Here is a 15,928-nt window from a genome sequence, read left to right as displayed (position 1 = left end):
GGCCAAGGACCTTCTGCTCTTCCTCTCGAACTGGGACAGGGAAGAGGAGGAGCCACCTGCCAGACTGCTCAAAAGCAACACAGGTCCTGGGAGCAGCAGTTGTTAAAGGCAGCTTAGCCAGAGCAGGTGCCTCTTGCTCTACCAACCCACTGCCTCCCTGCTGCTGTTTGATCTTCTCACCTTTGCTATCTGCTTGCGTTGCATCCTGACAGATAGATTAGTGTGTTTCCTTTAGGGACAGATTTTCTTTCTTTTTTTTTCCAATACAGTGCCTATCACAGTGGTGCCTTAATCACTGACTGGTGTTCTTAAGGATTTACTTTTACTGCAAATAAATAAGTTCAGAATAATAACAGAATAATTAACAGCAGTAAGATTTCAAGATCAGTATTCAAGATCCATTCCTGCACACTAGAAAAAGACCCCCAAACCCTCTTGTGTTTTTATCAGCCAGTCTGAAAGATGATGTTTTGTTGCTAAGCAACCTTATAGCCATGATTCCCAAGTATATTAAAAAAAAAGACTTTATGTATGTTGTTTTATATAGCCAGAAGATTGAAAGTGAAATATATTTTCAAACAATGAGTTTGGACTCAAGAAACAGTGTAAAATGATTTTGTTAAACATAATTTATGTCTATCATCTGAATCAGTTTTAAGAGGATACTGCACTGTGATTTTATTTGTATACTTTCTTAATATTTTCTTGGATACAAGTTTAAAGTTATAGACGGAACAGCTAAAGAATGAAAAAGTTACGCATTTTCTTTTTCAGATGAGTTTATGATAAAGATCAGTGAACCAAAGGTATTTAGAAAAAAATTTTTCTGGTAAGATTCTCACTCTTAACACTTGTGTTTGGGCATTCCACTTGTCAGCTTGAGGTACAGCTGACCCCCCTCAGCTCAATAAAGATATTTTGGTACTTTCTCGGTATTAGTATCTAATACTTGCTGTCCTGACTAAATACCCATTTGATACTTGTCTTCAACTAGCAGAAACAAGCCTACCAACATAGTCCTTCAGTACCTTGCAATGCCCCTGCTCAGTGTGGCTGTGTTGTCCCAGACCGAAAGGGAGGGAGCTGCAGGGCTGGGGGCCCAAGGAGCAGAGGAGCCAAGCTGGGCATGGGCAGCTCCCCCACCCTGGCTTCACAGACAGGGCAGTGGTGGCAACTAGTGGTGCTCCCTAGGTTGTAGCAGACTTTCTTCTTTACTTACTGCTAGTACAGAACAGTGATGCTCACACTCGGTTTCACCAACAGCCCAGCACAACTCTGTGACAGTCCTTCAGATGGGCATGCTGGTAAACAGCTGCTGAATTTTTGAGAATTTGATAGCAGGTGAGAAATTTATTGTAAAGCCTGTTTTCAGGCAGGAAGAACTGATTCTAAAGATTGAACTTTCTTTTTTCCTCTCACTCTTATCTTTTGAGATGAAAAATAGTAATAATCTTTCTCCTATCCTCATCTTTTTAGTAGAGGGAAAGAACAGCACAGAGACTGGTGCTATGCTGAAATGTAGCATATATGGTATAATGAAGAAATTAAACATGCTTCCTAACTGTGTAATATAACAGTCACTATCTCCTATGGATTCAGCCATCTCTTTCACCATATAGACAAGGCTTCTGATGATTTCAAAGTGGAGAGACTGCTGCTGATACACAGTGAATAGCGATACACAAACTCCCTGCTTTGCAAGCTGTGTAAATTCATTCTTTGCCCTGGTGAGTTCTTGCATAATGTACATTGGGAGCTAATTCAGTTCAGGAGGTTTGGACAAATTCAGTACTAGGTACCTGCCTTCAGTGAGAGCAGGCTTGCTTTTCTATTGCATCAGAACAGTATCAAAACAAGTAGAGGTGGTTCAATTTCATTCAAGTCCATTTCTCAAGCTTTACATTCGTATAGTTCATCTATATAAACTGCATTCTTTTTTCCTGATGATAACCTAGTAACTAAACTGTCTGTGACTACAAGTTCAGGGACCTCCTGGAGTTAGACTTAGCTGATCTGAGGTTTTGAGTACCAGTAACTCCTTTCTTTTGTTTTCGAAAGTGGAACTACAAGACAAGAGGCCTTTGTCCCAGCCCAGAAAAGAAGAAAACAAATCACAAAGAGGAAGTGAACACTCTGAAAACACTGCAGAAGAGCAGTTTTTGTAGAGACCCTCTCCACTGGTCTTTGTCTCGGCTCCCATATCCCTTATGTTAGCCTTGCCAAGCCTTCGTTGCTGTGTGACCTGCAGGTTGGGCTTTCAGCAGGATTTCTCCATTTCTTACAGGTTGCTTGGAAGGGGGTAGGAGTTTGCATACTGCTTTTAAGAAGGGCAGCTACTTTGGGTGGAATTCATTTTACAGCTCTTTAGCTAACTGTCCAAAAATTGGTTTTCTAATTTAAGCTAGTCCTTACAGCTCTCTCCAGAATCAATGGAAATATATATGTCTCTTCAGAAGGCTATTAATCCTGGCTGTCTTAGGCACTTTCAGATTTTCATTCATTTCATTCTAAAATAGCCATCCCTCTCCACTGACTGTACGGGCTGAACAACCTGGACATCTGAACTTTGTGTGGCTCACGACAGGTCAGGTAAACCCTGCCCCATATAACCACTCATCTGCACCAACATACTGTGCTCGAGGCTCCTGTAACTTAATAGTATGCTACATGCCTCGTGTTATTTTAGGCTTAACTAGCTATAAAGCAATGGTTTGTTGCCCCTTGTATTATGCAGAATGGTAAATAAAGCTTTATCTCCTTCATGATAGTCCTGATTTTAAATCCTTTTTTTACTTATGTAATTACCTCCAAAATGGATAATACATGTACTCCATCTTTCATCATCTCTATCACCTTGCCTGTGTACCTTTTTCCAGTTCTGCTGCATCACTGGTGAGATAGAGAACTGCACCCTTTCTTCCCATAAAAAATACAGAGACAGTGTTTCCATAGGGATATACCACAGTCTCTCATTTTTTCTTTTTCCTCGTTCTTTTTCTCATCTATATTTGTCATGCTTAATCTTAGTTGTTTAAAGTTTAGAAGTTTTAAAATATCATTTAAAAGATAAAAGCTACTATACTACAGAAGCATGAATGTGTTCAAGGGAACAGAATGAAAAGGATTAATCCTTATAAATCACTGATAAAAATACAAGTTCTGATAGCAAGCTTATTGTTTATCATTTTAGATGTCTGATAAACAATTTGTTTACTCCAAGTCATTCGCCTTATGTCCACTAGTGTAAATAAATGAGCTGCCTGAAGGGCTGCTCTATTGTTTCCTGAATGTGAGAGAAAAGTGGTGAAAATTATAGAGAAAGGAAAAAGAATGATACACAAATTAAATTTCACAGCAGCTTCAGTCCTGGCAAATTACATGCAGGTACAATATCACAGAAATCAGAATGAAAAAATGTACTGTGATTTGTTTCTTCTGCACGATAGGAAAAGACAATACATTTTTTAAACCTTTCAATTACAGACTTCCCCACAGAAGTATACCTATTGAAATGACTGTTTCCCCAGACAACAGAACGATTTGATTTTTCAGCAGCGTGAGACTTCCCATCAAGTTCCATCTTGTGTAAGTGACAACTGTAGCAGCCTTATCTCTGTACCTGAGTTTCCAGTCCCTTGCATGATTCGCAATCTTAATAGCTTCTTTGGCTAAGTACCTCGCAGTGATGTGAATCTTCCTCAGTTAGGACCAATTTAGAGAAATGCTTAAGTACAGGCTTAATTTACACCATATATGTTTGTACTAATAGTAATTTCTGTCGGTAGTCCTGTTAATTTCTAATGGGTTTATGTGTCTTCCTGAACACAGATTCTCTTAAGCAGCTTAAAAAGAAAAAGGAGGAACTTTAAAAAAAAAGAGAATATAGGATATAAAAGCAAAGGTATTCAGTGTAGTAATAAACTCCCTTTTCACCAGCCAGTATCTGTCAGGGAGAACACAGCATTGTGATGGCCTTTATGCAGGGAACTATGAATATCTCTATATGAGTAAAGAGACATCTGAGTTTCTTTCATATATGCTACTAACATCTACCTAACCCACTGCTCAAGTTATTCAAAACAGACAATATTAGGAGAGTAAGCAGATGTGTTACATTTCCAGGTTCTCCAAAAAATCTCCTGTGTTAAATAAGATTCCTCCCTTCCCTCCCTCCCTCCCTGCAAACAAGACAAGATACTCTTTTCAGGACTTACCGACACAAAGGCTTCTGATTTTGTCTCGTTCAGCTGCAGTGTCAGTTTATTTTGCGTATCGTACACTCCATATAGTCTCTTAGACCAACTCGGAGGTATTTTATTCTTGTATTTTAATGAACTATACAAGGCAAATATCCTTTGTAAATCCAGGACCAGGCAGCTACAGTTGTACACGATGATGCCAAGTTCCTTCATCTGTGAAATTAAAGTTTGTATCATTAGCAGTATTTTTGCTGATGTATCTGTGGACGTATGCAGCAAGCACATAAACAGTGTCTGAAGGGTAACTTCCAAAAGTTTACCTTGTGCTCACTATCAATTACTATCAACTACAAGAACATTCTTAACAGTACTATTTTAAAGGCAAGCACATGAGCTAAATCTTCAAAGTCAGAAGTGGGCAAACCTATAACAGGGTGTATATGTTCAGTGTATTTCCTCAGAACGATGTATCCTGATAGAAGACAACACACCCTTACAGACCCAACATAGATGTGACAGCTGTTTGTCAGAAGCACCATTTTTGTTGTAGGTGTTGCCTGAGATTTACTACTCTTGGCTGGGGTGGGGTTTTAAAATCTTGTTTACAGTAGGAACATCCACTTGGCCTTGGAGGCATGAGTGCACACAGTGCTATCAGTGACAGCTTCCTACTTCAGAAGCAATTTGTGTCCAGTAAATTCTGAAAAAGTTGAAAGAAATGGACTCTCTTCTAGGAAATTACAGTATCTCTCTGCTGGAGAGGGAATATGATGCTCCAACTTCAGATAGAAAGATGGAAAAACTGGACATTTGTTAATATCAGTAGATAAATTTACTGTAGTATTAAAAACAGCATGGTCCAGTATATAGTGCACTCAGGCAGGAGACAAAAACATTCTGTTCTTAACTCTACTATTGCTGTGGTATGGTACCTCAACTAGGGTACCTCAAATTTCTAGGCCTCAGTTTCCTCACATGTAAAAATGGAGATAATGATACTCTTCTGTGAAAAGCACTTTGTAAATGCATCACTGTTCTCACATGTAAAGAATAAGAAGAAGTAGCCCAAGTAAATGTATATACTATAGTATGGTGAATGCTTTAACCTTTTATGGACACATAGTCTTACCACTGCTTTTAACTAAAAGCATGTCTCCTCACTATCTTAAACCCTAATTTGGCAGAGGTTTCCCTTATCACACATCTCAGCGCTTAAGCTGTTGATATATTTTCATTTAAAAATATATTGCCTGGATTCTGTAATTAAAGTGTATCAGCACTCACGATTCTCTCTCCCTTCCTTTAGTTTGTAATGGCTCAGGAAAACACCACTGTGGGCACAGATGCTATTGATCACTCATTATCTGCATTTACACTAGTTCAGCCATCTCCAAAAATAAAGTGAGAAGAAAATCTGTATGTATCTGTTGGAAAAAAATATGCAGGATAAATATTTAAAGGACCCATGCTGTTCTTCTGTTGGCAAGCTCTGTTGGTTGCATGTCTCAGAGGACCTAGCACAATGGAGAAAATCAGGAGCATATGAACTCTCCAGCATGCTCATCCTTTCAGTGACTCCTTAAAATCCTCTTTGATTTTTCCCCTTAGATGGGCTTTCCACAGTCAAGTGGGGTAGTTTTTGGAAGAAACACATCTTTTTTTGAAGCCCAAGGGAACACTGTTATCTTAGAGCTTGTTCCTGCACAATTCTTCCCTGACTGCGGATGAGAAGCTCTGTGCAAGAATGGGGAGAGGAAGGGAAGTGCAGGACAGAATTGAACCTTTGTTCTTGTTTCACGGTGGGTGAGAGGAAACAGCAAATCCCAATACTCCAATGGAAAATAAACTTGATAAGTGACAGTTTCCTCAAGTCCTTGAGTTGGAAATACCACATACATCAGAATACACAACCATGAACAATCTCATTCCCAAAATAATTTACAAAACTGTTTCAACCACAGGAATGTTACCTAATAATCTTAATGCCTAAATCAGAAAATTTCCGCAAGCTTGTTTAACTTAATTCAGAAAAAAGATGGAATTTCTCCATTAGTCTGCACAATCTGTAATTTGCGAATAGTTGGAAAATACTGCTTACTGCACTGCAGCCTTTCATTTTACGGATAAGCCAATAAATATGTTTCTATAATAAATTTAACTTATTCCAAGCTGTGCACAACAACCCAGTCAAACATTTTGTTTAGAATAACATTTTTTTTCCCCTGGGTGCTGATATCTTTGAGGACTCTACTATATTCAGTTTTAGGCTGTCCCTGTCCTCTATGCACTTGTTTATCTCCAAATATTTTAAACTATACATTATCTCTGTTTTCACTGTGTGCTGCCAGTGCTGTTCTCCTAAATGCCAGGCATGCCACTGTGAAGGACTTACTAATGGTATTCTGCAACATGCATCTGCATAATGTGGTTTAATCAGTTTTTCATGGCTGTTAGTAGATTCTGACATAATTACATGGTTACAATTTTCCTTTCATTTATCAGTCCTTTATTACTATTCCACTCTATCCCTTTCATTAAAAGGAAAGATAAAACAGTGTCCTGACAGCACACCAGAGCCTGCCGGGCTTGCATCTGTTAGAACAACTCACCTCTGAGGAGGAATGATCACAGTGTGTCGCTTTCCTGCCTGCAAACTAAGAGACTGCCCTTCTGTGCAAGTGCTTTCTCGTAAGGAGGAAGCCTGTGGCACTAATAACCTTTTAAGTGCAATTTTTACAGATCCCCACATAGTCTGATTGTAAAATGAAAGATTAGCTGTTGCCTGACCACCAGGCTTTCCCCATAAACAAAAGACTGCCCAGGGACCTGCCAGTTCTCCCCAGAAGCTGGTAGTACCTCCCACGGGAATAGGCAGTCTGCAGGAGCCGGCATGGTGCCCTGCAAAGTCCCGCAAAGGTCCCAGTCACCCCCATCGGACTCCAGTTGCAGACTGGAACAAAGCCATTTCCAGAGATGTATTTACAGTGCAGTAATGAATGCTGGCTTCCCATGGCAGTGTGTCTTGCAGTCGGCTTCTCTGGAGGCAAGCACTGATCAAAGCTTTTCATGCTTCTGAAGTCCTGATAAAAACTCTCTCCTATATGCATTCTCTGGTACATGATACAGACTGGTTTCCACTCTGGGAAAACACATTTATCCTCTTTACCCAGCTGCCTATTTCCATTAAGCTTTTATGAACTTAAGTTCAAATTTGCTTGAACCTGGAAAATAGATTCAGAGTTATTGGAGGAAGGCAGACGGTGACTCACATGCTTACAATACAGACCTCATTTCCTTAGGAAACCAGGTTAGACATCACTCTGTTACCTCATTATGGTCCAGTTTAAGTATAAGTCACCTTGAAATGAAAACAATACAAACAATGCATACTTGTATGCAATAAACCATCAGCCTCCTGCTTTCTTGCAAAACAGCTCTAGTAGGTTTGGAGACCAAAAAATTTTTCTGTTTCAGAAGCATCTTCCACACTAAGCCTATTTTTATTCCCATACTCTGAGGTGAGGAGAGACTGCTCTTTTTTCCAATTAATTACAAAGCCCATCATCTTGAAGGCATTTCAGAGAGTGGGCAGCAAGGATATGCTAGTGACAGATTTAGTATGAAGTGGTATGTCATCTAGATAAGGGAAAAGACTTTCTCTTCAGTTCAAGAGCTGCTGTTATTACAGTTTTTTTTTTTTTAATAGTCTCAGAGGAGAGGCAGAAAAAGTGGATTTATATTGAAAGAACTGAAATCTGAGTATTGGTCCCTGACTTGCAATGACTGAAACCTGCTGCTAAGCATCATCTGAGATACCTGTCATAGTAAAAATCTTGAGGGCAAGAGCTCATAAGGCAAGGAAAGTATTTCTTCATACTGTGTTTTAAAAGTGACTTACACAGTAATGAAAATATCATGGAAAAAAATAGAGTGAAGAAGGTCTCAAAGAAGACATCAAAACCTTAATAAAACTAAAGAAGATAAATCTCAAAAGAAAGTAAGAGCCACAAATGTGACTGCCGCACAATGGAATTGAAATATTCTGAGGTGAAAATCAGTTGCTTGTGAGTGACATTTTCAGAGTTTGCTGTGGGGGCTGGCAACAGGAATAGTTTTCTGGATAGAAAATTTCATGTCCTGTCATGAACAGTTTTTTTCTCCGTCTATGTGAAGAGCCACCATCAGTGTTCTTTTCAAAGAACGGAAAACATGGCTTTTTGCCTTATTCTTTGCCAAGTCATTTACATTTGTGCAAAGCAGCTATCAGTGGCTACCAAATCGACCTTTGTCTTTCTTGCCAGTAACTGCTTTCTTAAACAACCAGAGAAATAAATGATTACACAAGACCCAGGAAATGGTCCACTGTACAAAGATAAATGATGTTCAAACTACTGAAATCAGTTAAACTGCAAAAAATAATAAATATAGCCTAGATAGGAAGATACTGATTTTTACAACAAGGAGGAATTCCTTACTAGACTTGAAAAAGAGCAAGATTTCACTAATGGAAATTTCTGCTCATTTTCTCTTGTACATTAGTAGGCATCACACAAGCAAGGAGAAAAACAAGAACCTAAACAATATGGGTTGTCAATGCATAACGTCATAAATTTCATAAACTGAGATAATAAGACTTTTCAAATACATTTGGACCATAGGTTAGACAGATGTATGTTGTGTCCTTATCCTGTGCTTTACAGACTACGAAGTGCCTCTCATATTTACCTTTAGATACACTCTTAACAACCCCACTGTGTAGGCAAGGCACTACTTGACCTACATAAGAGCAGCACAATCTGGCTCACAGCTTGTAATATCTGAATTGTGGTAGATGTAGCAGGAGGCTTTACAAAATTCCTTAATTTCTTTCAAAAAAAAAAAACATAATTTTTTTTTAATAATTCACAGAATCACAGAATGGTTGAGGTTGGAAGGGACCTCTGGAGATCATCTAGTCCAACCCCCCTGCTCAAGCAGGGTCACCTAGAGCACGTTGCACAGGATTGCGTCCAGGCGGGTTTTGAATATCTCCAGAGAAGGAGACTCCACAACCTCTCTGGGCAACCTCTTCCAGTGCTCTGTCACCCTCACAGTGAAAAAGTATTTCCTCATGTTCAAATGGAAGTGTCTGTGTTTCAGTTTGTGCCCATTTCCTCGCGTCCTGTCGCTCGGCACCACTGAAAAGAGTCTGGCTCCATCCTCTTGACACCCTCCCTTCAGATACTTGTACACGTTAATAAGATCTCCTCTCAGCCTTCTCGAGGCTAAACAGGCCCAGCTCTCTCCATGTCCCAATCCCCCAATCATCTTTGTAGCCCTTCGCTGGACTTGCTCCAGTAGTGCCACATCCCTCTTGTACTGGGGAGCCCAGAACTGGACGCAGTACTCCAGATGTGGCCTCAGCAGAGCTGAGCAGAGGGGGAGAATCACCTCCCTCGACCTGCTGGCAACACTCTTCCTGATGCAGCCCAGGATACCATTGGCCTTCTTGGCCACAAGGGCACATTGCTGCCTCATGCTTAACTTGGTGTCCACCAGCACTCCCAGGAAATAATTGCTCACATTTGAGCCTGATCCTGAAAACAACATGCATCTCTCGCTAAGGTGTTAACTGCCATTTGCCCAAAAGCTCAGGCAACCTGCAGGTGCCAGGCATCCACTGCCTGTGCTAGAGAAACTCAAACTACAGGTGGCCTGTTGGACACTATCTTTACTGAATAGACATTTTATATACAGGACTGTGTGCATTCCCCAGCTGCCCATTCATTTGCCAGTGTCTGAAAATATATTTCACTATCCTTTCAAGCCTGTGATTTCTTTAACGACCAATTTCCAAATGAATGACTGAGCGAAAAGCGAATCACAACACAGTACGGTAATAGAACAACAAAAGCATGCTATGCTGATAAAACAGTTACTAAGGCCTAAAATGACCTAAAGTCTTCAGTAGATTCTAAAGAAGAAAAAACAATATGCAATGTATTAATTAACACTTCAGAGCAGGCCACATGTATTTATAGTGGCAAGTTCATTATATTTTTCAAAAATGTGCTATAATTATTTGGTCTCCCTGCACTCCAAACATATGGTTCATTTTCACTCAGTTCAGTTTCACCTGTCCCCTACTGAAAACCTCCCTTACAATTTCATCTAGTACATTTAATGCGCTGTGAGTCTTTGCAGATCATACCTATCATCATGAGGCTGCCTTCTATGCAGCTCTTCTTAACCTCTCACTAAAAATTGCCGCGCGCCAGGCACAGCTCACCCACGATTTGTGCTCTGGGCAGCAGTGCAGGAGGTGACAGGCATTCTGGGGGCACCAGTGGAGAGAGAACATATTTGAGAAAGGTAAAGCGCTTCTTTGCGCAGTACTTGTAGCAGACTCAGGGTAACAGGATTACAGGAGTAACGCTCATCACAAATTCATCAAGTTACAGACCCATATTCACACAGCCATCGTTTTGATGTAAAATACAAAAAGGCCACCTGAATTTTAAGATGCTGAGAAGGCTGCAGCACAGCCTTAGTTCCTCTCTCGTGGATCACGCGCAGGTGTTAGAGCACACTGAAACAGCTAGCACTTCGCCGCAAACTGCAGCTCGCTGTGCGCATCCAGGGCCAAACACTCTCTCTCTCTTGGCTATTAATACAGTGCAAAGGCTTCATGGCTTTGTTACATTAAAAACAAAAGATGAAACAAAAGTAATTCAACAGTGAAATCTAAATTCAGCACAGGCCTGCTTCTGCTTTAAGTTCCACTTTCCCTCCTTTCGATAAGATGAAACCTATGCTACTGTTGGCAAATACTGATTAGAAAAGATGAATACAAATGGTAAAGATCACTGTCTTCTCAGGAAGTGAGTAAAACAATGTCCAGGTTAAAGTATCTGTGAGTGAATAAATGCAAAGCCTAAATTTACAGCATCTTTGGCTGTAAAAAATTGTCTAGGGCAAAATAAGAGTTCTTCACCTGAATTTCCTGTTATTTTGAAAACCACTCAAAGTGCTTTTGAAAACTACATAAAGAATTCAAGCACAAATTAAATTTTGAGATTAACTGTTGATGATGAAACTATTGTTTCTCCCCTATTTTCTGTACATATTTTTATTGAATAAATGATATTTTGAAATTCCTAGAATTTAACTCATATATCCTCCACTGAATCACCTTGCAAGACCTATACATGGATGTCTACTATGCCTGGCAGAAGCCCTGCATTTGTGCTGATTTTACCAGAGTCTTCAAATGTATCAAGTTATCTCTGGGGCTAGCTCTTTCCTGGGTGGATTTCTTTGCCCAAAATAGACTTAAGTCTGAGCAATAACTTTGAAATGGTTAATAGTTTTATGGCCCTATTCAAGTTAAAAACTTGAATCACAAGAAGATGGATAAATAGAGCCACAGACATCTACAATATTTGTTCAAACGTATGGTATTTAAACCATACATATACCAAGAATATGGCATTCTTGGTTCCTCAAGGTCCAAATGTAGTTTAAAACATGGCTGATAAATATGAAAATCATACAAAACATAAAAGTCGAGACTAAATTCAAGGAAGCGTAGCTTACTCCTTAAAATTTGGGCAACAGCAACTTTATGCAGGTTTCAAGCTCTCACTGGAACAAGACGGGGCATTTAACACTACCGCACTGCTGAAGGAAGTTTTGAAATCTCTTTGTTATATGAAAAGGCTTTTCTGCTAGGCTGTCTTTCTAAAAACTAACACGATAAAGAAGAAAACATTACCAAGATATGTGAAAGACAATATAAAATAACCTGTGAGGACCTTAATAATTCCCCTTTCTGCAGAAGGTTGCAGTACCACGCACTAAAGCCACGCGTTGAATGAAGAAAAGCCAGATACTGAATAGATGCTCATTCAGTAAGGATAGCCCGTTGCATGGCCAGGCAAGGCAGAGATCACAGAACCACAGCACGGTTGGGGTTGGATGGTGCCTCTGGAGATCATCTAGTCCAACCTCCCTGCTCGAGGTGTGTGTGCGTGGGGAAATCTTGTGGAAAAACAGATATGATCATGTAAATAAAGACTATCAACAGTACCTATCAAGGAGGTAGGTTAACATTGCAGAGACCTCTTAATTCTGGCTATTCCTCACTTTGGCAACTTCGTTAATAGGGTTTTTTTTTAAACATAGCGATTTTGTATTTTGGTTTGGCTACAAAAAAATCTTTAGTTTTGTTTTTTAAGTAATGTTCTAAATTTTTAGAAAACTAGAAACATAATGGCAGGTGAGAGAGATACTGACACACACACACTGTCAGCTGTAGATTTCAATTAAAGCTGACAGCAATACCAGGTTGGATTTTCTGGTAACCTACTACTCCCCAGACTGTCCTTTTCTGTGTGGATCCCGGGAAGGGGTAGGGACACTTCCCCTGTGGGCTATTTCATGATGGCCAAGGAATGGGGGGATGCAGCATCCTGTGTCCCCTCTAGTCGGTGCTGAGTATTGTGTCCTTGTGGGCACCTGAGTTCCCCCCAGTTACTCTCCCCAGGTCCACTCTTTGCTCCTGGCCAGACCCAGTTTTTGCTCCTTAGTTTCTCACTTCAGTGAGGAGCGAGTGGCCTTCTGGCCCAGCGAGCACTCACTTCACGTTGCTCTATGTTCCTTGCTGTGACACTCAGCTCTTCAAATTGATCAGCTTTTTTATTCCTTTATTTCTTCCCCTACAAACACTGCTTATCGCCTGAGGTCAAAGGTTAATTTTCCATCATCTTGGTTTTAAGTGATTCGAAAACAACTGTCTGACAGGCAGAATTTCTACTGAACTAGAGAAAAAAAATCCCTTCTACTTGACATCAGAATATATTCTCAACCTGTGCTGAGAACTTGATCCCATCACTGAAAATGGAAAACTATCATTCAAGCTGCAGTGCTGAAAATAAACCCAAACATGTGACCAGAGAGAGAGGTAATGCATTCGATACATAGTGCACATAGCACTTGCACTGAATGCCACTTAAGCACCCAAAGATAATCAGTATAAAGTCAAGATGCATTTTCAGTAAAAGGAAGGAAGGGAACGACTGGACTGACCGTGTCCCAATGGAATCGATCAATTACATTTGGCTTGGCAGCCACTATCAGTCCACAGTTCTTTAATTCTCACCCTTAGAAAGTACATTTGAGAGATTGCAGTAAGTGGTTCTTGCAGAATAAAAGTCCCAAGGAAGTTACAACTCAGTACGTTTTTATTACTTAGTAGTAAAAAGCTGCCGCAATAAGGAAGAGCAAATATTCTAAGGGTTGATAGTTTTTTTGTCCCATTTCCTTCTCTGCTGGTCCATAGGTCAAGAACAACAAAACTGCACAGTGATGATCTACTAATTTCCAATTCGCCTTAGATTCAATAGATAGACCTGCCATTATTTTGCATAGCACCCTGATCTTAAGAGAACCATGCTGAACAAAAGTAACATTCAGTATTTAATTGCTGCCGAAAGATATTGCCACAGAGATGCAATGCAAGCTAGGCATGCATACAGAAGTGGGGCTTTCTGTAAAATGGCATGGTATGAAAAGCACATCATGGGGAGGAGGTAGCCATCTATCTTCAAAACAGAAACACAACAATCTCTAGTGTCCTTACTGTATTAGAAAATAACCCCATCACCTGACTTTATTTTTCAACCATCTGCTCTATTAATACGGAAAACTCTGCAAAAATCAAATGTATTTGTATAAACGTTTTAAACCATGGACTACTCTGTGCTGCTGTTTATGCAGAACCTAACAGAGCATTAAGAGTACAAGCTCAGGTTTGGTTACTGCTGTTGATGGTGCTCACTAATAAAGCAAGCGTGATGCATCGCTGCTGTCAGAGCAAGCCAGAAGGCAGAACTGAATCAGTTAAAAACTCCTTGCTCTATACTCTATCAGCATAATTAATATCACTTGGCATAATCAGAGCCTAATTTATCATTTACAAATGACTTTTCAGTTTACAGTTTCATTACCCCCTCAAAGCAAGCACAAGTGTTACTTCAATTTTCTCTTTAGGGGAAAAGCAAACTTGCAACTGTAAGGAACCATTTCCCAGGATCATGTTTGATTTATTTCTTGTTTTATTGTAGGAAATCTAATTACTGTGAATTCTAATTTGATTCTGTTTCTCTTTTCAAACACAGTTTCTGTTCCTTATATCAAAAAAAGGGCTGCTTGTGAAGACAAGGAACACGCTGTGCTGGCCTCCATTTCACTGCTAGCAAGCCCCATCACATTTCCAGTATCCGTGTCACTTATATGACATTAAACAATTCACTCTATCAGCAGAATGGTAAAAGAAACTAAAAAGTGATCTGAAGAAGCCTGTTGGCTTCTGGAAAGGCCTGCAGTCTCCTTTGCCACAGGCACACACAGATGTCTGGTCTGCTTGTTCTGTCTCTCCTGCGTTGGAGCCCAGCACATGGGGCTACCCGACCTTACCTTCTCTTCCTCCTCAGCTGGAGCCTGCAGCACGAGCTCTTAGCATTGGTTTTCCTCATCCTAAATAAAGCTGCAAGGGGCAGCCTCCACATGTCTTCTGCTGTACAACACAGACACAAACATGCAAAGGGCTGACTTCAGAATACGGGTGATATTTCTGTATAAACCCTTGTTCTCAAAGTGCCCAGCTTGTTTGTGGCTTTTGCATTTGGGGGCTTCAGGGAAATGCAACAGCATGTAGTTGACTAGTTGGATGCATTATTTATAACCTTACCAACACACACTGTGGCTTTTCCTCTGAAAAAATGAGTAGGGATTGGTGCCAGAGTGGCAGTTCCCCAGCATGCTATGGACACAGACTGGAGCAGTCACACTGCATGTGAACTACTGCTCTAACCGTTCAGCCTTGCCAGACTACCTGATCGGACTTCTTAGAAACCCTTACTCTTCTCTTGATGTAAGCAGAGACCCAAAGGCTCTAATTAATTTTTGATTTAACCTTGATTAAACAAAGTGTGCAGGGCCTCAAGGTAGGCTAGGAATCCAACCAACTTAGATAGGTATAGTAATTTAACAATTTATGACACAGGCAGCCCCAAGACAATCAGTAACCTATGCAAAAATCTGTTTAGAAATCCATAATTGCTCTTTGTTTCTATTATTTTGAGTAGCCACCTTAAAAATTTGAGGGTTTCTGGCTGCTTCTGTATGGAAGCAAACTCTCCCGTAAAGATGTGGTCCTGGTATATTTTTTTAGGAAGAGATCTTGGAATTAAATTAATACATCATATTTGTGTCTCCTGACCCTAACAGTAAAACTTGGTAACACACCAATTCATGTTTTGCTAGTTCCCTGTTTCCGCTGAAGGGATATGTTACATGTGAAACACATAACATCATTTGGGTCATCCAACAAGCCTCTTTGTACGTACTGAAGTAGCTGAGGTGTCAGCTAGCCACTAACCAGCTGCTACTTCATGAACAAATAGGAGGAATGCATGTTATGGCTGAATAATCATGGGAAATAGGAGAATTATTCCACTTATTGCATCAGGTCATGACCTGGGTGTTTTTCTATATCATAGCAAATACTATTCCTGTGTATGGAAAAGTTGTTTTCAATTTCTAAATAATGTGAAATAGCCCTTGTGCAAGAAACACAAGCACTGCACATGAAAGATGCCAGAGATCAAATATGCTAATAAAAGTCAGTATAGTGTCTACTTACATATCTCTAACAAATTAACTTTGAACAGAACGAAGAGAAAGAAACA

The 15,928-nt window shown here is 40.0% G+C and overlaps 1 protein-coding gene across 4 annotated transcripts in view; it reads right to left on the bottom strand.

Moving 5' to 3' along the window:
- Window positions 1-15,928, bottom strand: part of PLD5 (phospholipase D family member 5) — a 189,966-nt gene that overhangs the window by 14,153 nt on the left and 159,885 nt on the right. For all 4 annotated transcript variants that reach the window (XM_013943859.2, XM_013943860.2, XM_013943863.2 and 1 more), the window contains one exon: window positions 4,215-4,412. In XM_013943859.2, the coding sequence (XP_013799313.1) occupies window positions 4,215-4,412 (198 nt within the window). The remainder of the gene's footprint in view (window positions 1-4,214; window positions 4,413-15,928) is intronic.

This window comes from Apteryx mantelli, chromosome 3, assembly GCF_036417845.1.
Source record: "Apteryx mantelli isolate bAptMan1 chromosome 3, bAptMan1.hap1, whole genome shotgun sequence".
NCBI lineage: Eukaryota > Metazoa > Chordata > Aves > Apterygiformes > Apterygidae > Apteryx > Apteryx mantelli.
Note: the sequence above shows the minus strand (reverse complement) of the source record. Positions and strands in the feature narration are given on the sequence as shown.